Source organism: Anomalospiza imberbis, chromosome 8 (assembly GCF_031753505.1).
Source record: "Anomalospiza imberbis isolate Cuckoo-Finch-1a 21T00152 chromosome 8, ASM3175350v1, whole genome shotgun sequence".
Classification (NCBI taxonomy): domain Eukaryota; kingdom Metazoa; phylum Chordata; class Aves; order Passeriformes; family Viduidae; genus Anomalospiza; species Anomalospiza imberbis.
Genome location: NC_089688.1, coordinates 8,882,442 through 8,907,703, shown reverse-complemented (window position 1 = coordinate 8,907,703; position 25,262 = coordinate 8,882,442). Strand labels below are relative to the sequence as shown.

The 25,262-nt window shown below is 41.1% G+C and overlaps 2 protein-coding genes across 4 annotated transcripts in view; one reads left to right on the top strand and one right to left on the bottom strand.

Moving 5' to 3' along the window:
• SNCG (synuclein gamma) overlaps window positions 1-25,262 on the bottom strand; it is a 205,591-nt gene that overhangs the window by 15,918 nt on the left and 164,411 nt on the right. The window lies entirely within an intron of this gene.
• Window positions 4,511-24,529, top strand: MMRN2 (multimerin 2). 3 transcript variants are annotated; one of them, XM_068197217.1, is made up of 7 exons: window positions 4,511-5,166; window positions 14,724-14,846; window positions 15,121-15,227; window positions 17,209-17,271; window positions 18,340-18,513; window positions 19,575-21,479; window positions 22,503-24,529. In XM_068197217.1, exons 1-7 carry the CDS (start codon window positions 4,886-4,888, stop codon window positions 22,889-22,891), a joined length of 3,042 nt encoding a protein of 1,013 aa, XP_068053318.1. In that variant the 5' UTR covers window positions 4,511-4,885; the 3' UTR covers window positions 22,892-24,529. The 3 variants fall into 3 exon arrangements, with proteins under 3 accessions (XP_068053318.1, XP_068053319.1, XP_068053320.1); XM_068197218.1 differs by lacking the exon at window positions 18,340-18,513; XM_068197219.1 differs by lacking the exons at window positions 17,209-17,271; window positions 18,340-18,513 and having other exon boundaries at window positions 4,513-5,166.

Genomic DNA, 25,262 nt, shown 5'->3' with positions numbered 1-25,262 from the left:
ATTGTGGGGTTTGCTCAGCTGTACATCCCATTGTAACGGTTCATTTCTGAAAAAGCAGACGCCTGTCGGGGGAAATCCTGCTTCCTATTTGTTTCTCTGAGTTGTTGTAGACAGAGCCTGGCTCTGCCGCCGCAGAGTGAGACAACATCTCACACCAAACACCATTCCTCACGTCAGAGCTGGTGCTGCAGAGCACAGCAGGGTGAGAACAGCCAGCACAGGACTGGATGGGGAAATTTTACAGCAGATCCATCCAGCCTCAAGGCCTGGCTAGGAAAAAATACCAAAACATGATCATTAATCACAGTTGGATATCCTAATGTACTTGCAGCTAAGCTCAATTTAAAGCGTCTTCTGAAGTAGATCCTAAGTGGTCCAAATCAGCTATTGCCCCACCAACAAAATGAACTTCAGTGCTAGCTGTGAAAGCAATTGCTGGTGCAGCAAGGTGATTTTGTTTTATTTTTTTAATAGTGTCAGATGTGAAACTATGGAAGCCACATTACATCAGCCTTTGAGCCCAAAGCATGACCTGCTTTGGCTGTTTTTCTGAACCAGGCAAACAGAATATGAAATTCAGAGGCTGAGCTGCATTTTGGAGAGATAGCACACCACAACGTCATGAAGTGCAGTGGTCTGCAAGCCACTGCTGCCACAAGTTATCAGCCTGGAAGTGTCAGATGGGGAATGACTACACGGAAAAAGTCTGAACAAAAAATGTGGTATCCTTACATACACGCAGACATGTACACAGACAGTTCTTACTGTGGAACTAAGAATAATTCTTCAGTTTTTGGAAGTGTTGGCAAACAGTTGGCAAACAGTTTAGGACTTGAATCCCTGCATGTATGTTTGTATAGGTAATGAGCTAATTTCCTTAGCCAGGGAATGAATAACCCGGGGACAAGCCATTTTTCAGGAACACACACAGAGATGAGCCACATGCAGTGCACAGAGTGCTGCCAGTACAGCGATCTTCCGTGACTGATCTGTGCTGTCAAATACCACTGAGAGCTTTTGAGCAAACCATTAAAAATACAGGCAACAAGAATTCATCTTCTCCCTCTGATGGCCAGACCAGCAAAAGGAATTGCTCTCTAGCCCTGCAGTCCCCTCTTGACACTCTTCTCCCCATGCTCTCTTCCTCCAGAGCAGCTGCACACGCATGAGCACACATCGGCAGCAGGCAAGGGATGAGACAGCATTTTCCAGATCTAAATCCCAGTGCCTAATGAGAAGTTGTCCTCTTGCTGTGCTTGCTATCAACAAAGCTGTCTTCCCAGACATAAAATCCTTTCAGTTATTCAGTCTGCTTCAGAGATTTGGAACTGGGATATAAGAATCTAAAGCAACACCTGCTTTCCATCTTTTCTTGGCTTTTTAAACATTTTTTAAAGTTTTTTTTTTCCCTTTTAAATACACAGATTTGTAATTTAAGTCTATAATTAGGAGTTTTACAGAGTAGGCAGTGAATCTGGAAAGACAGAAAAGAAACAAACAAATTAATCAGAATCTATGAAGTGAAATCTGAATTTCTAAGGGCTGTTTCTCCAGAGACATGCTGACTGGAACAGCCAGAGCGTTTGCTTCCCAAGTACAGCCAAGCCATTCGTCAGACAGGCCATTGGTCAAACGCATTGCTAGGCACTGTTTACTCCGAGGTTGCCCACCTCCTGTCCATCTGTAGCTGCAGGGCTCTGACCCTAAACAAAAGGAAAGGAGCCAAGATGAGGTTTTGTACCTTAAGCAGATTACCCAGGAGATGGTGCTGGCATCTGATGACTTGGTTATGGAATTGCAAACAGGACACTGAAATCTTGGGGCAGGCAGTATCAGAGGGGGTTAAGAGCTGTGTTTAATGGAAGTGGTTAGAATTACCAGACAAGGCAAGAGCACTCCTGACGCTTATTGGCAAGATCCCAGGGCATAAGTGATCGATCCAGTGTAATTGGAAACATGAACTCTTTAAAGACTAGCTTGAAGTCTGAAGAAGTTTGAACACTTTGAAGAAGTACTTCCTAGAAATATTTGGAGGAAAAGTATTTCCATGAATAAGAGCACAAGGGGAAAAAAAAAGTCACTAGTGACTGGGGACGAGGAGTGGAGGAACAATATCATTTGGCTAGCTGTTCTCAGAACCACTAAAATCTTGTGAGAACCACCAGGGCATCTCCAAAGATCCCCACACCACTATTAGTATAACAACCCTTATTGAATGGGTTTTGAGTACATTTTTTGAGTAACATTTCACTATAACACTTCACAATAACACTTTCCAAGTAATGTTCCAAACCATCTTTTAAATTGATTTAACTCACCCATTTTTTCATTAGAGCAGTGGTACCCAGCTCTGTAAGGTAAACCAACACTAAACTAGGCAACTGAAGAGTGACTAAATATCTACTGATGTTAGGTGCTCAGATGTCTTTCTCATCTAGAAAGTGCCACCTAGAAGACAGTGACCTCAGAAAGCAATGAGCAGGTCGTTACAGCAAATATGCCTGTTTTCCCTGGTTCCATGCTGAGGCAACAGCTCACAAAAAACAAAAACAAACAAACAAAAACCACAAAAGAAAAAAAACCCACACACAAAAAAAGAAGCAAAGTTGTGCTGTATCTCATTCCTGAGTAGGTACACTCTTCACACCTGTTCCTCTACAGATATAGAAGAAAACTCAGAGCTCATTCTGCCAGCAAATCTGATGTTTTCAACCAACAGTATAACCTGAATGTGTTATTCAGATACCACAAATTGTAATAGCTGTTACACAAAAGTCTCAACTACTCTTCAGTAAGGAAGTTCCTTTGAATAATAAATGTTTTTCATGTGTTCATGGCAGCATCCTTTGCTATGCCTACCACAAAGAAAGGGACTTCATCCCTTGCCTTGCTCCATATTTAGCATCTTTCGTAACCACTACCAAAAACCCATCATGCTAAATTATTAACTTGCAAATCTGTGCCTGCTGCACCCACAGGGCAGCACCATTACAAAGGTACAGAGAACAGGTTCTTGCACCTGGAAGGGTAGCAGATGTTCTGAGCCAGGAGGATGGCAGAGAAACACTGCCCACCACTTGGGAGGGATCACACCCATGAAGAATGACTTCAATACCTGCAGCACCAAGTCACTTCTCTGCAAGCCATGATCTCACTGCAGGTCAGGCTTTAAGCCTGTTGCTTGTTTTGTCTCATGTTTGCTTCAGTTCTTTCCTGATAATGGTCTTAATATCTAAACAAATACAATGCTTAGGTCATATCCAGTTACTTGTGAGAAAAGCACATTTCTATGTGAAACATGGCACATGAAATATTGACACGTTGACATGTGTTACAGCAGGATGCACACAATTCGGAAATAAAAGCAGCAGGAAGGAACAGAGGGAAGTTGCTAATTTTTTTCAGTCTTCAGTCCAGACCTTGTGATTTCATCTCCCTGGAGAAGTGACTGCTACAGCAAGAACAGGTTTTCCCTTAGAATTAGCAAAATCTCTCCCTGCCTGGCCCCCTATGTTGCTGTCACTGCTCTTAGGCAGCAGTGTCTACCACAGGTCAGGAAGGGCACTTCTGTGTTTCTCTATGTTCTTTCCATTAAGCATAAAATAGGGGCATCAGGAGAGGGTTGCAAATCCAGCCAGTGATAAGGAGATGTAAATTCACAGCCTTTAATAACAAGGCCTTCCAAAATCCTGGAGATGTTTTTTCTCTATTTTCAGCTGGTATTGGAACAAATCCATAAAAGCTTTACATTTAATGCTCTGCAAGACATACTGAACTTTGGGCTGATCTTCTCATCATTCACACTGCAAGATGATCTAGCAGTCTTGCATTCCCACTTCTTTTGTCAGTGGAGCATCATTCTACTTCACTTTATTCTTTAAAATGCTAGAGCACATCACCCTGCAAGACAGTGAAAGAAGAAACGCAGTTAATGAAAGCAACAAAACTAAAAGCAGCACCACCAGCAAAGTAAAACCAGTAAGAAAATTATATGCAACTTCCACAGACTTAAAAAAAAATATTATTCGAATGTGGTGACAGAGGTAGCTCTTGACAGCAGCTCTTGGCTAGTAGTTTTTCTTTTAATGCTAATTAAAAAAAAAAAAATAGGCCTGACACTCAGAGATGACAACCCAAACATAAATTCTTAAAAATGCTCAATTAAGCTGACCTCTCTGAAGGACAACTTGATGAAAATCTTCCATTTTGATGGGAACAGAGTATGATTCACAGAGCTATTTTGCAAAGGTCACAGAAGAAAGGATGTTTGTAGGCTTTTTTACTTTTTTATTTGCCCTGAGTCCCTCAATGCTCGCAAGTTGTTCTACATACCACAAATACTCTGCTGCTAAAGCCAAGGTATTTCAGCCTTTACACTGTAAGAAAAACTTCCATGTGCAGCACTGGACCAGGCAGGTCTGTGACATTTTCTGGCAGTGTAATGAGAGTCTGTTAGAGCACTCAGCATTTTCTTTCCTTTCTTTTCTCTTCCTTTCCTTTAAGCTAACATCCTTTTCCTGTGCCTGACAGAGAAGGCAGTTGATAAAAGCCGAGTTCCTGTTCACAGATAAGTTTAGAAGGCAGTCAAGCTCAGAAGTTCCTTGAATTAGCTATATTCCTACCACCTCATTTTCCCTGCTGTCAGAGACGTCTGAGCCCCACACAGGAACCAGGCTCACATTGTTCAATAGCCACGGACGTTTCCACAGTAGCTGGGAGGGCCGAAAGCTCTTTCCGCTCTTTGTTACAAATCTTTTTTTATTTTTTCCTTCCTTCTTCCAACCTTGCAGTTAAAGAATATTGCCGGGGCATTTCTGAAGTAATTCAGGCTGAGCTTCAGAGAAAAGAACAAGAGGCAGGTGTAACGGGGGGGAAGAAGCCCAGGATGCTCGTGAAGCTTTTGCTGGTCTGTAGTACAGTAGGACTGGCAAAGCTGGTGGAACACACAGACCATCATGGATATCGTGATGGTTCCCTGCACAGCTTAAAGCCACCAGTTCATGAGACCTCTGCATACCCCCAGAGAGCTCCTCTGCCACACCAAGAAGGTTACTGGGAGGCAGAAGGGCTCAGGGAGGATACTCAAGATTACCCTTCAAGCGTGGTGTCCGCACATCAGGAAGAGAGGGGGGATTTGGAAGCTGCAAGCCCACAGCCCCGAAATGGGTAAGTACCCCAGCATGTCTGTCTTACACATAACAAGAGTGCAATCCTCTCTGATACTTTTATATTCTGTTGATACAGGACTGTTTTCATTAGAAGTTTCTCATTAAAATACATTAGATTTTAGGGGCTGATCTATATCCAAACAAGAGTGGTTTAAATGCTTTAACTAGGCAAACAGAAAGCTGAATTGCCTGTGGAGGATGAAACCACAGATGGGACCAGCTCTTTGCTTAATCTAAGCAGCAGAATGGGGTTAGGGGTGTGCACACACCCGGCAGAGGTGAAGCGTCCCAGTTCTGCCATAAACCAAAACACTACCTCTGGCAAAGCAGAATTAGAGGAAGTTAATTTACTGTTTCTTATCATGAACCAATGCTGATTATTTCTGCTGAGCATGGCAAACTTTGCCCATCAGCAGACTGTGCCTGCCTGCAGACTTGGGCCTTAGAAATGGAGAGGGAAAGGTAATGAAAGGATGTTCGCAAAATAAAAATAGTGAGGAGTAAATATAACGAAGGAAAGAATAATGTATAAGAATGAAAATCACTACAAATTTCACACCCCCACCCCCTTCCAAAGGTTTTCATGCCAGCAAAATGCTTTTCATGGTAATCTGTAGCAGAAGAGTAGTCATTCTGAGAGCAAAAGGCATGTACTTCGCTAGAAATACCCTGTGAATTGTGTAAGTTTTACAGGGCATGTAAGTAGGTCTCTAAATGTTTAAAATAGATGAAAACCAAGCAGGACAGTGAATGAATCTTTTATGGCCTTGATGGATGGGTACAGGAGAACCCTGTTCAGGAGAGCTGAAACAGCAGCACTCTGAGTGCAGTTCACAGCTCAGTGCTTTAGGATGCCCTGGGATTTTTCCCTTTAAGTGCTCTAGGAAAAAAGGGTTATGGAAAGAGACTATAAAACCATGCTCATGTCATGCTTCCCTTTCATGCAAACTGAAGAATGCAATCTTGTTTCTAATCTCATCTACATGTAAAATTAAGGCCTCCCTTCTGCATGTAACATGGTGAGTGTATGAAAACCTTGCTGTCTCTTTCATACTACACCTTCCCAAAAATCTGTACCTCCCCTAATAGACCCAAGGCACTTCCTAAAGCCTGCAAGGCTTCCTGATGGGTAGTGTTCAATAATGACATGCTCTGTTAATTACCCAGCTCCTGGTTAATGCAGTTCAGACATGGTCAAAAGAAGGAAACAAGGCCCAAGGGGTACTCTGGGCTCCCAAGTTACTCTGCAAGGTGGTAATCGTTTGACTGCTGGTTGAAATGCTGAAAACATTCTGAAAATTCCCAGTACTATGAAAATTCAATGCTGTAAGAAGGTCAGCATGATGTAATATACTGTCCTAACCAGGATTTCTTCCTTGGCTCTGTAGCTCTGTTCAACACCAGCTTGTCTAATTCAGCTCAATACCAGCTATGACTCATCCTAATTTCCTCCCAAGGAGAGAAATACTTCCTTCTTTTATGGAGATAGTTGCATAATGAGTCAAATCATAACATTCTTCCTAATTATAAAGCTATGTGGATGACTACAGACAATCCAAATCTAGCCTGGCAGTAGCTTTAAGGTATTTGCCGTTTTGTAGAGCTGTCACACTTGCAGCACACAAAAGGCCAGGCAGCTGCTAGGTCTTAGGAAAGAAATTCGAGACTTTGAGAGGAATTGTATCTAAAAGTAAACAGAGAGGATGAATAAGAAGGGACATCACAATTCTTCTTATAACCACACTCCAAATTCTAAAATGGTTGAAACAACACACCTTCAGAGCACGGAGTCCTTGCATGCCTGTCAGCTGCTGTGGCTGCAGTACCCTGCTAGACACAGACAAGATGTTGTCACGAATCTGGTATTTCCTCCCTACAAGTGTGACACATTCCCTGGAAAAAAAAAAAACTTCAAGAAATGGGGTTTATAGCTCTCAGGAGGAGAACAAGAAGAAAAGCATCAGGAGTTAAATAGGATTGAGAGATAAAGGGAAAGAAAGACATGCCATAAAAAGGTGCGACAGACATGCAAAAAAATGTCCACAATGGTGGAGAATAGTTTTCTACCAAAATGATGTCTCACATCTAGTTTGATTTTGAAATAAGAAAATACCATTTTTGCAGAAATAGGAAACAAAGTCCATGGAAACTTGGTCTTTGTGACAATGTTTGGACTCCCATTATTTAAAAAAAATAAAAGCAATATGTGTTTTGTTCAACCACTTCCTATTTTCTTTTTGTATTAGGAATAGTGGTAGTTAAAAAATATTCTTATATTTTTAAAAAAATGTAGAGCATCATTTTTCATATTGCAGTTATTTGAATAATTGAGACCATCATGACTAAGTACTGCAAGGTATTAATCAGAATCCTCTGGTTTCTGTTTCAACATGTGAAATGAAATTACTCCTTAGATCCCAGTCAAATACTTGGATATGTTATTTTGCTAATTCCTCTAAGAATAAGAAGATTTCTCATGTAAGAGTTTTAAAATATAAATCAGTAAGAAGTCACTGGCCTTTAAAGGAAAAACTAGGTAACAGTTTAGTATCTCAGCTGTTGCTTGTACCTGAACAAATAGGAGAAGTTCTGCATGTTGAACTGGACAAGTGTCTGTATGTGTACAAAATCAAAACTATCAAAAGAAGCCAACTTTCCAAAGGAAATCAACTTCTATATTGCTTTCCTCCCCAGCATCTCTGTGGTTTGACTTCAGCTATTTTATTCTACTGCTGAGGTAAATGGATTCACATGTACCCAAAACTTTCAGCAGAATTAAAAAGGGAAATTAAGAGACCTGTACATCAGGAACAGTCGGGCTCACAACTCAGATTTCATGCACTCAGTGCATGAAACCAAGACAAATGAAGCACGTAAAATGCACATGCAGCTCTGACAGCAAAGCCCAGAGCTGCTTGTACTCTCAGTTAGCCTGACCTGCCCGTCAAGTAACACTGTAAGCCAGATCACTTAAGCATTCCAGGCTAAAAATAATCTTAGGAAAAAGCAGAGGTTATTTTTAACCTTCCCCCTCAGTAACAACACTGACAGAGCCAGTTCCCAGGTGGATGGCTCACCCTGTAAGGGAGAAATGGACGGTGGTGCTGGAATGGGAAGAAGCACAGCAACTACAGCTGGCTTCCCCATCTATCCAAAGTCTCACAGAACTTCTGTTTCCAGAAGTGTAATCATTGCTAAGGGGCCCCTGGGAGGTTCATTTTTCCCTCTTTCTTCTTAATCCACAAACACACAATGTCATCTCCTGGGATTTTTTTTTACAACATACCTGCAAAAAATGGAAAAACAAAACTAAAAAGTCCCCAAACTCTACCACCTGACCTATTAAATAGGAAAAGTAGAAATCTTCAGCTTAAGTAAATCCTAAATTCACTAATATATTTTGCATTTTGGACACACAATTCTCTGAAGTCACCCTTGATTAGAGGAAGATTTCCTGATGTCAGCCAGGTATGTTGTTTTCTCTCTGAAACACTCACCTCTTTCTCTCGTTCCACATCAAGGAGCCATGAAGAATCAGGCCTGTTCTCGTGACTACCCAGTGTGTCAAAACATGCAACTATCCTCCCAAGTTATCCCCCACAAGCAGAGAAAACCCAAGTCACTTATTCTAAGGAAAGTCATTGTTCAATCTTAATAGCTTATTACTTTTTGTCGTCTTTTACAGGAAGAATCCATTAATTTAATTAAGACAAGTTTCACATTGACTCATCTATTTCTTCAAAACAAGGCAGGGGCTTTTGTAGGAAGCTTATGGGATACTGAAATTTCCCACCAAAGGGGCACAGAACATATGCTTAGAGTAAAACAGTTTGGATGAAGTGCAGCTAAAAGTGACCTTCAGCCCTCAACATCCTGCAAAGCAGTGGAACAGACATTGAGTGCTCAACAATAGCTTTGGCAGTGCCAAGTGAATCAACAGAAGCAATGGTTTCCTATCAAAGTTAGGCGCTTGGCTCCTTTCAGGACTTCAGGAAATTCTCCAATATTTGGCTGTCATTGAATGGCTCAGCTGCAGGTGGAATAGCTCCCCATTAGCCTGCTTGATGCAAATGACACAGCTCCATTCCACACAGTGCAGGAGTTATTGAACCCTCTGTGCCCACGGGATTGATTTGTTTCACAGCTCATTACTGCATGCTGCAGCAATTAATTTCTTCAGCAGATAGCAAGGGAGCTCCTGTTTCAGCATAGCCATAGAATCACTGTCAGCACTGTCACCACCAGGAGCCAACACCTTCCTGCTTGTGCAGGTCAGAGCCCCTTGAACAAGTGATCAGTGGGCAGCCCTGAACAAATCTCCCCTCGTGCCCCAAACTCAGGGCAAACCTTGTCGCACGCTGCCCTCACCCTGAGCATGTGCCAGTGGGAAGCTTGGCTTCCCAAGCAGTTTTGACTCCCTGGCATCAGCACAGGTGTACCAAAGGGTGGCCACTGGCTGCAATTCCTGCTTCCAGATGAGATCTGACAAAGGAATGATCAGGCTGTACTAGGGATGAACTTAAGTCTGCAGGAATCAAAGGATAAAATCCAAGTGTAAGCTGCCCTCTCAATGGGCTGTAAAGCTTCCATTGAGGGGGGATAATAGAAATGAGGTAATGGCTGTGGATGCTCTTGAAGAGGAAAATCCTTTTGCATTTACTTCTCTGAAATAGTTTGTACAGCAGTTGGATTTGGCTCAAAATCAGCTTCCAGTCAAGCCTGCTGTTCCTTGAACTCTTGCTCCCAATTCAGGACTGCATTTACTCTGAAGGTCTTCACTGCACTATGGTTTTAGGATGTCCTGCAGGACAGGACTACCCCAACTGATAACAGTTTAACTGTTGGAATACACACTGCATTCAACATGGGTTACTCAGGATTCTGGAAGATTTCCAGCACTGCATGGAAAACACATGTTTGAAAATACCATTGCCACTCTTTTCAGTCCAGTTTGTTACGGTGAACTGCAAATCAATCTGCTCTCACCCCAGTGAAAACCAGGGTGTTTCATGGGATGAGACATGGGAAGACGCCAGACCCTGCCTGAGAGGGAGTTCTACTCCCTTTGGGAGTTTTCCTGAGGGAAAGAAGGAGAAATATGAGAGTTTCTGCTGTCTGATTCTAATACAGGGTTGCTGGCTGCCTGGGAAGAGCTGGAGAATTCACTGATAGACCACCAGGCATCACTTGTCTGCTAATTAAAAACCCAGTGGCACACCATGCTGCTTTGGAGAGCCAGTACCTCCCCCAACAGCTGAACACATTCTGTATTCCATAAAATAGAAAAAGATATGTCTGTCTCAATACTGACACGCACAGTCTTAGGTTAGATTAATTTAAATGTGATACTTTATTTCTGTTTTATTGAGGCTACTTTTTCTTGTCAGTGAGATATTGCACTGAGGAAAAAAACAACCACAGCTAAAGCCTCCTCCTTATATTCTTCTTCAACTGGTATAAATCAGAAGTTATTCTGTACAAGTCAGTGGAAAACCACTTGTTTAAACTGAAATAACAGTCTTCTACTACCTTCCTATAGCACACTAAGCAGGAATTGCTGCTCATTTGGTGCCTTTTGTGCTGCATAGGAAGATGTTATGGTCTTGAAAAGTTTTGCCCACTGTGAGTAGTAGACACAGGCATGGCTAGACAGTTTTTCAAAGTAATTATAGATACTGGCTTCCTTGAGAATAGAAACCTGAGGAAACTGATGGTGAAGGACAACTCAGTTGGACCAGTATAGCCAAAGGAATAACAAAACTTATGAGAAACATCCCAACATCCTGAATTCCTGAAGCTTTTGTTCAGACAAAAATTCCACTAACCTAGGAAGCTTCTAAAATTATGCACTGCAGTGCCAATCATGTAGCAAATGAGAAACATGAGAAACATGTAGCAAAGAGAACTAAAGTGTGTCAGTCCCTTGCTGAGCTGGGGAGCATTACTCACACTCACTGACACGCTGTAATTGTCAGTATGAAGGAAGGACACCACCCTATATTCATCTAAGCAGAGTCAATTACTGCAGAGCAGCCATCTAACCTTTTCTCCTGGTTCTGTGGGTTTTATTTTGTTTCTCATGATATAAGGTGGCCCAGTCAAATCCTAGAATCAGAGACAGACCTGCCTCCATTTTGCTGTGTTTCAGGAAAAGCAGAACTAGATCCAATGTGAGAAAAAATAATCTTCATATCAGTTTCGAAACACCTGAAAGATTCAAATAAAAAGATCTTGAGTTAACCTACATTTGCTGAATCTTATTTAAATACAGAATGCTTTGTCATCAGATATATTTAACTTCAGACATAAGAATACAGTTCCCTATTCTGCCTCAGAATTAGGCAGAAGTGAATAGATGCATGTGAAGACTCTATTTAGTAAGATTCATTCATAATTAGAATGAAGTCTAGGGGGAAAAAAAACAACAAACAACACCACAGGCTAGCAAACAAAACTATTAAAACACTTTTTCCTGGTTTAAAAAAAAACGGGATTCATTTCTTTGCAACGTGAACCAGGAAAAGCTACTGAACAAATGAAACATTTGCAGCCTGAATTTGCTAGGGTTCCAAGAGCTGCTCTAACTTTCAGCATTGTGATAAATGTTACTGTTCACCAGATTACAGGGAAGGTTTTCCTGCTCTCCTCACATGAGCAGCTTCTCTCTGTCCCTCTCTCTTCCTGGCAGCAGAAGTTTGCACCAAAAGAAACTCTATTAAAGAGAATAAAAGCAAAGGGTGTTAAGTTGGTTACATATTCAGTGAATGAAGCGACATAGTTACAAACAGGAGAACAAACGCTGCAGCAGAACACAAAGCTGCTGTGTTCCAGAAACCTGCTCAAGAAAGAAAGTGCTATTTGTGAAGGAGCAGCTCTTTGAAATTTCACAGCTTGAGAAGTCCTGCATGCCTCACTGAACTTTAGATCAAGCCCTTCTCAGTCTTTTACATTGTTGCACTTAACATTAAAGAATGACGTATTTTCCCTCAAGGTTAATCCCGTTGAGTATTTTTAGTTACAGATAGCAAAGTTTCTCTAAAGGAACCATTTGACAAGTTGTGCAAAAACTACTGCAATAGAAGTTTCATCTTTGGCACATGTATCTATTTGGCAGCTCATTACAGGCCTTATCTAATTGAGGAAAGAATAAACTCTGATAAGTTTTATGGAACTCAAAACCTCTGAAAGTTATTGTGATTAAAACCACAACATGGTATTACATAGCCCTTCAGCTCCACAAATAAACCTTTAAGATCAAGTGACAGAGAACCAGTGAATATATATAGTAAAGAAAACTGGACATAAAGAACTGTGACAAGCATTAAAGGAGGTTTTGATTGAGAGTCCATCATATTCCCCCTTCCCCACCGCCCATCCTATTCATTCTGCAGAATACTAGTAACTGTCCAAAGCAGGCATCAAGTTGGGATCAACCATTGGTTCAATTTCTGATACAACATAACGCCTTTCTACAACTGGGAAGCTCACCAGGTACCTCCAACACTTCAACATGTTTTGAAAAGGAATCCTTGTGTTTTCTGTTCTGTTTGAGCACATCCACCTGTGCAATACAGCAAATGCACTCAGAGTCCCACAGTGCCTCATTCTTGCTCACACAGGTTGATGCATGTGCACTTTTGGCTCTGCTCTATGTGGCTGACATGACTCCAAGGACTTCTTAGGAAGGACTTGCACATAGTGGGAAAAAAAAATCAGCCCAGATGATGATTCACTGGGTGTGGATTGTTTTTATTAGGAAAGAACAAAAGCCTGAAGCCAAAGAATCCTGTTTTAAAAGGAGGTTTCCACACTGAATGCAGACTCCTGCCTGGATCTGGCAGGCATCCTGCTGGCAGGGGCAGGGATCCTGCACTTAGCAACGATACCAGTGAGCTCCAGCAACAATGCCTGGGCACTTTATTTCCCCAGGAAACAGTAGAGAGGATTTGAGGGGGGAAAGCCTCTCCCAGCTATGCCTTGCCAAGCACATGAGAGAGGACAGCCCAAAACCAAGCACAAACCAGGTCCCTGTTTTAGAGTTATTTAACTGAAACCAAATACCAGAGAAGTGCCACAGCTGTTAAAGCCTGGCAACAGTAAACCTGGTAAACTTAGGCATACCTTGGGGGCAGATGTCACCAGAGCACGTGTGCTGGTCTGCTGGATTTTACTGAGTGGTTTTATACTCTGACACAAGCAGTGTTTGACTCTGCAAGAGTAATACTTCAATAAAAAGTTGTGGATTTGTCTTCTAGTTCAGTCCTGTAAGAACTAAGACTCCCATTGATCATAGGCTCAAAATTTCCTCCAGCCACTTGGTAAAGGCCTCAAAGCTACAACTCAAGCAAGTTGTTTTGGCTGGAAATCACAACAAAGGCAGCAGCCTCCTTCCCTGACCTGCTTTCCCAGCAAGGCAGCCTTTGCCAGATTCCTGCCCTTGCTTCTAACAGATGAAGAGTTTTGCTTGTATGAGTGCTTGCTGAAATCTCAATCACATTTTCCTTAAAAAACAAGGAAGCAAAACCGGCTATGGCCCAGCAAGTGTGGTGAACTGTTCCCATCTAGCCCAGGCTGTCTGCTCTTCCATCCTGATGTTTTCAGCTTCCTTGCAGCTTCCTCCCCTTCTCCTGGCTGCTGCAGTGCCAGGTTCTGCTTTTGTGCAGGACTCGGTTCCCCATTGTTTCACCACCTCCCTGAGAGGGGCAAACTTTTTCCATATATGCTGATAGTCGGAGATTTGGTTCCTGTATTCCCATTTAAAAATACACTGCCTAAAGTTCAGCTGTTTCCATTATAATTAGTACTCGTCACTTCCTGCCCCTTCTGGTCTTGGATTTAATCCTCAAACTTCACCTAACACTCTATGCCAAGTCTTGACTTTAAAGGAAGAGGCTCACCTACACTCTGGGATTAATAGCTGCCTATGTAATTCTGACTTGGAAAATTAATCAGACTATTCAATCTCACTTGTCCTTGCTAGAAGCATAAAACTAAAACAACCCTTTTCCCCACAAATTATTTTCCTGCAGGTGATGGGAGAAATTATTTTGAAGCTAGCCTATTTCATAAAATCTAATCACTTACTATATTATCTTGAAGAAGTAACCCTTAGGAAGATATTATTAATGGAGTTAATGTTGGATTAAATTTTCAGAAGCAGTCTGCCTCAACCTGATGAGTCAGTCATTAGGCATCTGAAATGGCAACATGCCTAGAAAGGCAATTTGACATTTAAAGTGACATTAACCCACAGGTTATCATGGGTTGGAAATTTCTCCTGCAAAACGAAAGGACTGGAAATGGAACTAACACATCAAAGTTCAGACAATCAGCCCTTTTGTAACAAACTCAGATAAACATCTCAAATGAAAACAAATGAATTGGGAGTGGAGGGAGAAGGTAGGAAGCATTTTCCACTTTCCTCACCGTACAGCTGGGAAAAAATACAAAAGTAAAAATAAAGGCCCTTCTGCATTTCACTTTTTCTTGGCACTGTTACAGCCAGAGACTTAGAGACCTACTTCAAACTCTTTTCCCACGTTTTTCTTCCATTAGGAACTGGTGCTCCTTCACGCAGTCCCGGCTGGTCACATACATAGAAGCCTGCATGAAGGAGAAGTACATTGTCAACTCCCAACAGCCCTGCCCAAACGGAGCCCCAGACTGCCAGAAGATCATGTAAGTGTCCTAAATAAAACCAGTGAAGAAAAAAGAATTTTCTCTGTAATATCTAAAAGATGTTTTCAACAGTACTGAAGCCTCATCATTATTTCTAGGGGAGTTAAAAAAAATTTCTATCTTCTTTGGTAACCGTGACATTTTGGAATAATGTGTTTAATAAAAAAATGCTTTCTACACCTCGTCAGAATACTACAGCATTCAGGATCAGTCCAAACTTGATTGCAAATGACTCTATTACAATAAATCTAATGCCCAGATCCTTCCTCCCCAGGTACAGGACAGCTCTAAAGCCAGTCTACCAAGTGAAACAGAAGACTTTGAAGTCTTTGCAGTGGAAATGCTGCCCTGGCTTTATTGGCAAGGACTGTGAACAGCGCGGTAAGCAAAGCTGGAGAACAAGTATAGGAATGAATGACTAAATGCCAGGCACAATGGCAAGAAATGAATTTGCCTAATTTTTCTCCTTTTTTTTAGAATTGATGCCTTGTTTTTTCAGTCTGCTGTGTCCCAAATCACAGATACTTTGAGACAAGAGCAGTCGTAATTAGCTGCAATTAGTATTAAAATAGCATTAGCTATTTATTCTTCTGTTAATAGCACCTTTGTCATCGTTACACATGGAGAAAGGTATTAATTTGCTGGAAAGCCTGTCAGACATCCATCTTAGACAAGTCCATCTAGGAATGCCAAATTCCAGGTAGAAACTGGTGACATCAGAAAGCAACACTAGTATGTGAAATGCCCCTATGGTCAGATCACAGGATGAAATCATCTGGCTTGGGAATCACAGGGTGTCCAAGTTCAGAGAAGAGGGCAACCTTCAGTCTGCAGTTCGCATTGCTCCTCCTCTGCTTACCCTGGCTGCAAAGGCACTGGCTCCTTGAGCAGGGAGCAGTTACAGCACAGGCAGGAACAGTGCCCAGACTAACCTCCAGGAAAGCTCCAGGAACAGCCTTTAGAGTGAACTACTGTAACTCATTGCACTGGAGAATAAAGCAGTGGGGGCAGCAGGTTGAGGGAGGGGATTTTGCCCCTCTACTCTGTCCTCCTGAGACTCCACCTGGAGTCCTGCATCCAGCTCTGGGGTCCCCACCTTAAGGACATGGATCTGTTGGAGTGAGTCCAGGAGCACCTCAGCTATGGATGCAGGCTAAGCGAGTTGGGGCTGCTCAGCCTGGGGAAGAAAAGGCTCCAACGAGACCTCAGCGCACCCTCCAGTACCTAACGGAGCTACACGAGAGATGGAGAGGGACTTTTCACAAGGGTATGGCATGTAGTGGTAAGACCAGGGGAAATGGCTTCAAACTGAAATAGGGCAGGTTTAGTATTAGGAAGAAATACTTTGCTGTGAGGGTGGTTAAAGCACTGGAACAGGTCTCCCAGAGAAATTGAACACTTTCCATATTTGGAAGTGTTCAAGGCCAGGTTGGATGGGTCTCTGAGCAGCCTGGTCTAGTGGAGGTTCCCTGCCATGGTGAAGGGGTGGGAACTAAATGGTTTTTAAGGCCCCTTCCAACCCAAACCATTCTATGATTCTATGATCTGTGCACCTGCTAATAAAGAGAGAGAGGAGACAGTGTGGTTTAAAAACCGAATGGTGGTTTAAAAATGGCATTGGCAAGATTTAGCAAATAATACTCAAAAAGCAGAATTTAAACAGATTTAAGAATTCAAATGGAATTAAAGGAATTTAAATGGATAAAAGGTAATTCCCTCTAGCAATTAAGTCAACCATAACAATAAAGGCAAACATAAGTCTGAAAATTTTTCCACACACTATGTCTAACTCATCTACAGACTTCACAGATAAAAATCTCTGTAGGTTTAGCTTTTCTTCACAGATAGCTTTCATCTGTGGGTTGATGTCTTGTTGAACTTCACTTATAATATTGGAAAGATATCACCAAATGCAGTGCAACTATTTTAGTCTCTCTATTGTTACACTCACTGACCAAAACCAGCTCCTCTATCAACATCTTCTCATTTGTAGAGCATCATTCACTGCTGCTGCCACCAGAATGTTCAGGTAACTGTGGAACAAGGAAGAGGAATTTTCAGGTCTCTAGATGGGACCCCCAGAAAAGAAAAAAAGCCCCATTTATTTGCAAAAGACTAACTTCTTATGAGCAAAGCTTAGCATGAATTAAAAATCCCCACACTATACTGCATAGCACTGCCATGTATGCAATGTTGTTTGCCAGTGCAAGGAAAGTAAGTTCTCCAGAGAAGGTGTTCTTTCCCCAGGAAGCCTGTCTCCATACCATTTACATGACACATGAAATTCCTGTGTGGTCTTGCTAAATTGCAGTAGCTTCTGCATCTAAAACATTTTCACAGCTGTATCATATCTCAATTGCAGATCCTGATTTTATTCTGGTGCCAGGAACTGAAACTGAAGGACGAGAAGAGTTCTCAAACCACAGTATGTGCTTGAAGTTATTTTGTTTGTTATCCTTTTACCTCTCAGTCACTGATCAGGAGAAAAAAAAAGAGAAAAAAAGATTTGAAACCGTAATTTTAAAGTGATATGCTATGGACAAACTCTCTAGTGAAAGCATTCTCTGGGAAAGCTTTGAAAGAATACATTTATTGACATAAATGAGGGCTTTTGCTATAACACTCTGTGAATGTTCACAACAAAGCATCCCAAAGTTTCAAAGCCGTCTGGTCAACAGTGGATGCCAGCTGGTGCAGAGCCTTACCCCTTTCAGGGGCATGGATGTTAACCCCTTGCTCTGCAAAGTGGGTTCACAGGACAGCACACCATGCTCACAAAAATCTACCAGAAAAACAATCCACTGAAAATGCTATTTTAGAACGGCGCCCCAGAAGCTGAGACTAAAATTACAAGGTACCCTAGATTTGTATCTCAGGCACTCCACCCTACCAGCAGTACCACAAAAGACCCTCCCTTACCACCTGGGAAGTGGTGTGGCTTGCAGTGCTATTAAGGGCCTTTCAGCAATTAGCTTCAGGGAAGTATTGCACACTTTGAAATCTACAGGTGAAATTCACAAGTATTTATTTAGAAAAACATCGGTTAAAAGGCCCCTCCATGAGTCAGCTCTGACACACACTGTGCTCCTGATTCCTCAGTGGAATATCTCAATTGCTCTTTCATCCCCTCCTTTTATTCTAGGCTGTTAAACCTTGCCATCCTTTCAGTCAATGGCTTGAAAAGAGTTAGTATTCCAAAACATATTTCTGGCATGGGGAGACTTCTAATTAAGAGCATTTTATTGCCATCATGGTGGTTGTAGCTGAAGTTCTCTGCAAATATTTGAATATATTAGGTTTCCATCACTGTTGGAAAAAATCCTTGCAGATAAACTGCAATTTAAGGTGCCAGAAATCAACAGACCCCCTAAATGTCAGTGCAAAATTTTCAGAATAAAAACCAGACAGGTGTTCTCAGAGGTCTTGCATGAATACCTGTCACCTGGTCGCTGCACCCTGTTGCATGACTCTGTTTTTCTAATCTTGTGACTAGTGTCAACATCAGTGGATTCAAGAGAAATGTTCGAAGTCATTCAAAATCATGAGGCTTTACTGGATGATCTTCAAAGTGATATTCATCAAGCAGCCAGCACCTTAGGTGACTTACAGAGACTATTTGAAAACAACGGTACAAGCATGGTGTTAGAAGTGAACAAGAGCAATTCAGGTGAGAGGTCTGATGCAGAATTATCAGCCCATGACAGGCCCTGTGAAACCACACAAATCAGAAAGAAAATGTGAAAGCAGAAATACCCTGATATTCCTTGGTCTGCTGGTTGCTTCTACAGACAGAAAAAATGGGTGCAATCCCAATGCAAATGAATGGACCAAAGAGTAACTCAAAATGGGAAATGAGAGGAAAGGCATTGTTCAGAATATGCCTTAATCACAGAATAAAGAGGTTGCTTATATTTAAATTTTGTTAACCTTACTATTCTGCTTCTATGGCTTCTTCTCTTCTGTGGGGATGCAGAGTATAGATCTGTTCTTTTTCCATACTCATGCTATAGACTCTGATGTGTGGAATAGCACACTGGCATTACATGAAAAAATGTAACATTTGACCCATCTCTGGAACATGGTTTCTGCCATATACAGGAATGAGAAAAAAAAGAGCTGCTAAATTTAACCTACCATAGTGAGCCACTGGCTTGCAGAAACACTTTCTAACGATACAGATTATAGTACTCAGTGAACTTCAAGGCACTTGAGTTTGAACTTTAAAGTCAGAAACTGAGCCTTAGTATAATTCTCACACAGTCCAGATACCTCACAGATTTTTCAAGTTATTTACTCCTGACCTAGAATATTCAGCTGTTAAGATGCTATATAACCTTGTGGAGTTGAAAGCATGAGAAAAAGAACATTATGACACAGTCAAAAAAGGAAGAGCCCACCAACTAAGAACTGTTGAGAAAATGGACAGTTATGGCCACTGGAAAAACCACCACCCCATCCAGGGGTTTGAAAAGCATTATTTTAAAGACATAAATGGGGAAGTCAATACATATCCAAGTTATTTTCTGTTCACTCTTAGACACCATGTGATTCATAGTAACCTTGATTTAACAATAGGTTATTTTTGCAATTGTTGAAATTTATCATGAAGTCAGATTCTGGGGTCAGACAGCAACTACTATAGAAAAATGAACACTTCAGTTAACCTGTCTAGATTGTATTCCAAAAGTAGAACTTAAATTTAATTTTTTTTTTCAATTGTATTAACAGATAATCAGGAAAGGCTTCTGCAGCAAGTTTTGTTCCCTCATGTGGAGAATTTTCTAAGAAAACATTTTAACCCAGTGTGGGCAAGCTTCAACAAAAGCTTACAGAACCTCTCCAACATAGTAAGAAACCTGTCCCATGATGTGGAAGCCAACAAGAAAAGCATAGAAAGATTCCAAGAAAGCACTGTGCCCAAGAAGGAATTCCAGGAGCTGGGAACTAAATTTGAATCAAAAGTCCAAGAAAACATAGTGAAAGTTGATCAGGCAAAAAGAGATATAGAGAACAAAGTGCACATGCAGCAGGCTAATATTCACTATAATCTCAGCATGATCAAGGCAGACACTGACACAAGACTCAAGAAGCTTCATAAGATACAGCAGTCCCATTTCTTAGCTTTGAACAACAGCATAGCAAACATAAAACAAGAGCAAAACCTTCTTGAAATTAAATTGGATGCTTTGAAAAAAAATTTAACGGAACTCTCTTTACATCATGGTCCCAAAGATGAAAACAGCCAATTAACCATCAAACATATGAATGAAATACTGTCAGGGCATGCCAAGCAGCTTAAAGAACTTTACATGGAGTCAGATGTGGCCTTTCAGAATATTGCAGTTTTAGAGAGGTGGTTTAAGGAGTTAAAGAAAAACATCTCAAAGTACAGGCCAGAAGATCTTACAATAACTTTAGCTGAGAAATCAGTTATTATGGAAGATAACAATGCAGCAATGGAAAGGCAGATATCAGAGCTCAACTACACTCTCTCAAACCTCCAGGAAAACTATTCAGATCTGCTGCGGTACATGGAGGAATGCAATTGCCACAGAATATCTACTGACACTGATGTACTCGAGGAAGAGCCAAGGAATAGCACTTATTCCCTTGAAGATACCCAGTCAAAGGATATGAAGCACTTGGAGTCAGTTTTCAGAGATTTCTTCAAGAGTGAAATTGAAGAGCTCTCCTCAGCTATTCCGTCCATCCATCTGTCTCTAAACCTTCGTCAAGAGGAGAACAGACAGCTTCAGTCACAGGTTACAGCTTTTTCAGAAGACATGGGCTTGCTGAAGAAGAAAGATGAAGAAATTCATCGACACATCATGTATCTCAACAGCTCTTTTAGCTCTCTTTTGAAAGATGCAATGCGGCATGAAGAAGCACTGGAGGCTTTACTGAGACATGAATTTCTGGATGTCTTTTTTGAAGATGATTTTAGTAGCTTAATACCATCAGTATTTCAGCTGCAAGAATCACTCAGACACTTCTCAGATAAACTGCAAGAACAAAATGTGACTTTAGAATCTCTTACGAGGAGATTTCATCCCTTGGAGAGAAGTCACCGGAATAATCATGATGCTCACAGGCCTCCTAAGCACCCCGAGGAGGAAACACAAACCTCCTCAAGTCTACATGAAGTCAGCACTCAACGTAGTGTCATAGAACACATGGAACCTAACTATGAGGCTGCCAAAGATGACTCCTTGGAGAGCTCAGCTTATAATGATATCATGACTCTGAAGAATGATATCAAACACCTGAGCCTGGCAATCAAGAGGCATGAATCCAGAGGTGACACAAGCCTCTGCTGCAATCATACAATAGCAAATGTGATTGAGCCACTCAACGTTTCTGTAGAAATTCTCTCTGCGGATTTAGCAACCATCAAGCGGAATCTGGAGGAACATCTGGTGACTTTCAAAAAACTATTTGGAAGCAATGAAGGATTAGATGCCTCAAATATAAGTCTGGATGTTACAAAGATTCAGTCAATGCTGCACAAAAAAGGGAGAAGGCAACAGAAAGGTCAAGACAAGCAAAGAGACAAGAAAAGGTCTGAGAAGCACAGAGAAAATGCACAAGCAATAAGTGGAAGAAATACAGTGCAGACAGAATTTGTGGAAAAAGGTGTGTTCTTTTCTTTTACTTGCTCATGTACAGGTCTAGCTTCTTTCTAGGCCCTGATGCAAGTTCCATACATAGAGCTTATTAGTATTAGTTAAAAGAACTATCAGGTATCTTGTGGGATGCTGGAGGGAGAAATTCTGACATTACTTACATCCTCCCCCTCCACCAGTTTGAGTAGAAAAAAAAAAGCAGTTTGAGTGAGAAGCAAGTTGATATTCTGCTGTATTTTGGTTAAGGCAAATAAAATCACACCTGTTATAGCTGCTAGGAAATAGGTCTTGAACTAATTCAAATTCAGGTGTTTAGAAGACAAATTTTGTTTGTAGATGCTCATGTTAATGCAGTAACAATCTTCTCTTAGTAAGCTGATGTGGAATGCTTCTTTTTCCCTGTTACTTTGTTACTTGGCTCTGGAAGGAGTGTACTCAAAGCACCAAATCCTTCTCAAGACAGACAGACGCATTAAATGAGCTGCTATAATTTGCACAAGTGGAACAGGCAGCACTGACCAGAGGGCACATACTCCCTCTCTTACAACCAAGCTTCAGAGACAAGTTTTCAGCTTATACTTCACCGGAACTAGCCAGTTCCCTTTCCCTGTAAGCATGTGACCATAAACACCTGGTAATTACAACCACCAGAGTTTTAACATTGGCTTTTATGATTGCAACCCTTGCTATAGACTAACAACAGAGCAATAGCAGAGCAAAAATCAGCCCCTTTAGGCAGCTGTGCTGCAAAACTGTAGTTAAGACTGAATAAGCAGAGAACATACTCTTAACTAATTTATTTTTGGGACAGCAAAAGAGTGCTCTCTTTTTCCCCCTGGGTGGTCCCAGCATTATACTTTTCCAAGAGTTCCAGAGAATCATTTGATCTGCTCCAGGGCACATAACCATTTCCAGTGTCTAGCTTTGCAAAGAAGCATATAAAAATCTGGCCTGATAGGGATTCACCTTGGGGATCCCGGGGAGAGAAGAGCGCTCACTCACTGCTAAAATCCTGTTCCTCTTTCTTTTTCAGACTCGTTGGTGGCATTCCATGTGGGATTCTCAGAAAGAAAGGATAAAGAAAAAACTGTGAGGTTTAACGAAACGTACCTCAATTACGGAAACAGCTATTTCTCTGAACATGGCCACTTTAAAGCACCACACAAAGGTGTCTACCTGTTTGTCATCTCTGTGGAGTTCAGCTCAGGACCAGCACTGGGACAACTCTCCTTCAGCCGTGGCTACAAAAGAACTCTCTCAAGCAGTCAGAGGAAAACCCCACAAGGAAACACCATGACTACTTTTGCTATAGCAGAAATGGAGAAGGGAGAGACAGTATGCTTTGAATTGCTGCACGGCTCTGTAGTGAAGCGAAGCCCACCTGGGACAACTATGGGTGGATTCCTAATATCTAAAACTTGAATAGTGACATTTATGTTTTAATAATCTCCTTCCATAGATGCAATGGATGCATTCACTATTGCTTCATCTGTGATGTATTCAATGCTACTGCATGTGTTTAAACATAGCACTACCCTAGGTTTGTCTTCATGCTTCTTTTCTGGAAGTGTTTGGCTTTTAATTAGTTGCTTATGAGCAGCAATGGGATTTTCTTTCCAGTGAAAAGCTAATGGTTTGGACTCCAGATGTATGAGCACACACATCACATCCCCACATTCTTCCAATGTGAGAACTGCACATAAATGTTTTGTGGGACTTTCTTCACTTTTAACACAAATTTCTCCTTTCCCTTGGCAAAAGAATATCCTCTCACAACAAATACTCCCAGTCAGTGGCAAGGAAAAGATTTTAGGTAGGCCTGCACACTTCCATGTTATGTGGATGGTACCTTAAAACCCAGATCCAGGGCAATTTTACCTTTTAGTTCTCTGTGGACCACAGACTATCTTGGAAACTTCTGCAACTCACTCCAATGTTTCAGTTTGTGCACAACACGAACACTAGAAGAGATCCATCAAACCCAGTAAAATTCATTCTGTTGCCAATATTTGCAAGCAAGGATCTCCTAAATGGTCCAGTCTTTGTTTCTTGGCCTGTGATGTATTTCAGCTACACTGCAAAAATGTAAAGTATTGTTAAGATGAATTACATTTACAATTAGACACTAGGAAAATGTCAACAATATTTTAGAAATATTGGTGAAAATGCAGTTTATTTCTAAAGTTAATCCTGAAGATTATCATTAATTCAGTCCAGAGTTCAGTATTCAGTAAATATTTTGAAACCAAGCAAGCAAAACCAAAATCAAAAGGCATGCTCATTGGTCTGTTGTCACTGCTGAATATAAATTTGTAATTAGAGTAAATCAAAGAGTAGAACTTCTGAAATATAAAGGGTTTTTTATTTCCAAAACTTCAAAGTGACCATGCCTGGTCATTCTTAAACTTTTCTCTTGTCAAATAAAACTTCCCAAAGACTTTCACTTTAAAGAAATTCAAATATTGTGGTATTTTTATCTATCCTAATTCCTTACATAGCAATATTAAAACAATTAAATTTGCCAAAATTAAATGCACTTTGAAATTTCCTGTATTTTTAATGAAGATATAAATTATTATGCAAATTGCACCCTTTTAAGGTAGCATTTTTTAACAAATCTATTCTGCTGTTAAGAATTTTCTCCCCACCTACCTGAATTCTAAGCCATACTAACCTATCATTAATTGTTAAAAACCACCAACACATCGGTACCAACACACAACGCACTTAAAGCAACAGTCGTACATGCAGACAATACCTATCTTTTGAAATAAAGCTACAAAGCAATTTCAGCTACTGACTTGCTGAGAAGATTGTTTTCTCTATCCTGAAAAACCCAAGAAAACTAACAACAAGAAGTGCTCCTTATCTCCTGGCCAATGCTGATTTCCACAGGAGATGCCCAGGCCAGGTGCTCCTGTTTTTCTAGCATGGAGCCATGGCTCACACTGCTCTGCTGCAGGCAGCAGAAAGTGCCTGCAAACTCACTGTCATTTTCTGTCCCACTTTTGCTCATAGTATCTAAGGGAAGAAAGAGAAGAATAAAATTGAAAAGGTGAATGAAGAAAACCATCAAATTGTAAGATTAGGTTCTTTCAGTACAAAGCTACCATCCTGGGGTGGCTCGGATGGGTTTTTACCAGTGTTCCTCCAATTCCTGACTTTTGTGGTGGCAGCATTCTGCAGAGCCAGGCCAAGTGTGCTGCCTAGGTCAGGGTGGTTCAAGGAACACCTCATCTTCAGTGCACACCAATTCTGCATCTATCAGCCAAATTCCACAATAAGTACCACTGGGGAATATGTGTATGTTACATACGGGGGATAGGATACATGTGTATATTTCAGAACACTTTGTTTTTAAAGCTTTGACAAAAAGCTTCAATTGGAAAGAAAACCACTTGGAAATGGACACAGGAGATAGCAGAGAGCACTGCAGTTCATCCAGCCAGGTTTTGTGTCCTTCCTTGTGTTTACCAGAGTACTTTTGTTGAAGAATATGCCAGATGAGTTCAGAGAACACTGATTCCAGAGTGAACAAAATGTTAATTTAAAAATGTTTTTGCATTCTAAAGATGTCTTCAAATATGTGCTTAAGTTTGCCAACTGCACATACAAAGAAGACACACTTGACTGGAAGACTAATTTTTATGGGGCAAAAAATTAATCAAAGACAATGGGATAAATCACTCTGCTGGCTGCATAAGCCAGGAAGACTGACTTCCTTCTCAAGCAACAAGAGAACGATGATGAATCTACTGGGCTGTGGTTTTGTTTGTTCAAAGCAATAAACCAG

What these genes read in the sequence shown, in the direction of transcription:
- MMRN2 (XM_068197217.1), top strand. Translation starts at nt 4,886, where the DNA reads ATGCTCGTGAAGCTTTTGCTGGTCTGTAGTACAGTAGGACTGGCAAAG. An exon ending in CAAGGACTGTGAACAGCGCG is followed by an intron (nt 15,228 to 17,208) that starts GTAAGCAAAGCT and finishes TCTCAATTGCAG; the next exon opens with ATCCTGATTTTATTCTGGTG. An exon ending in AGAAGAGTTCTCAAACCACA is followed by an intron (nt 17,272 to 18,339) that starts GTATGTGCTTGA and finishes TCTTGTGACTAG; the next exon opens with TGTCAACATCAGTGGATTCA.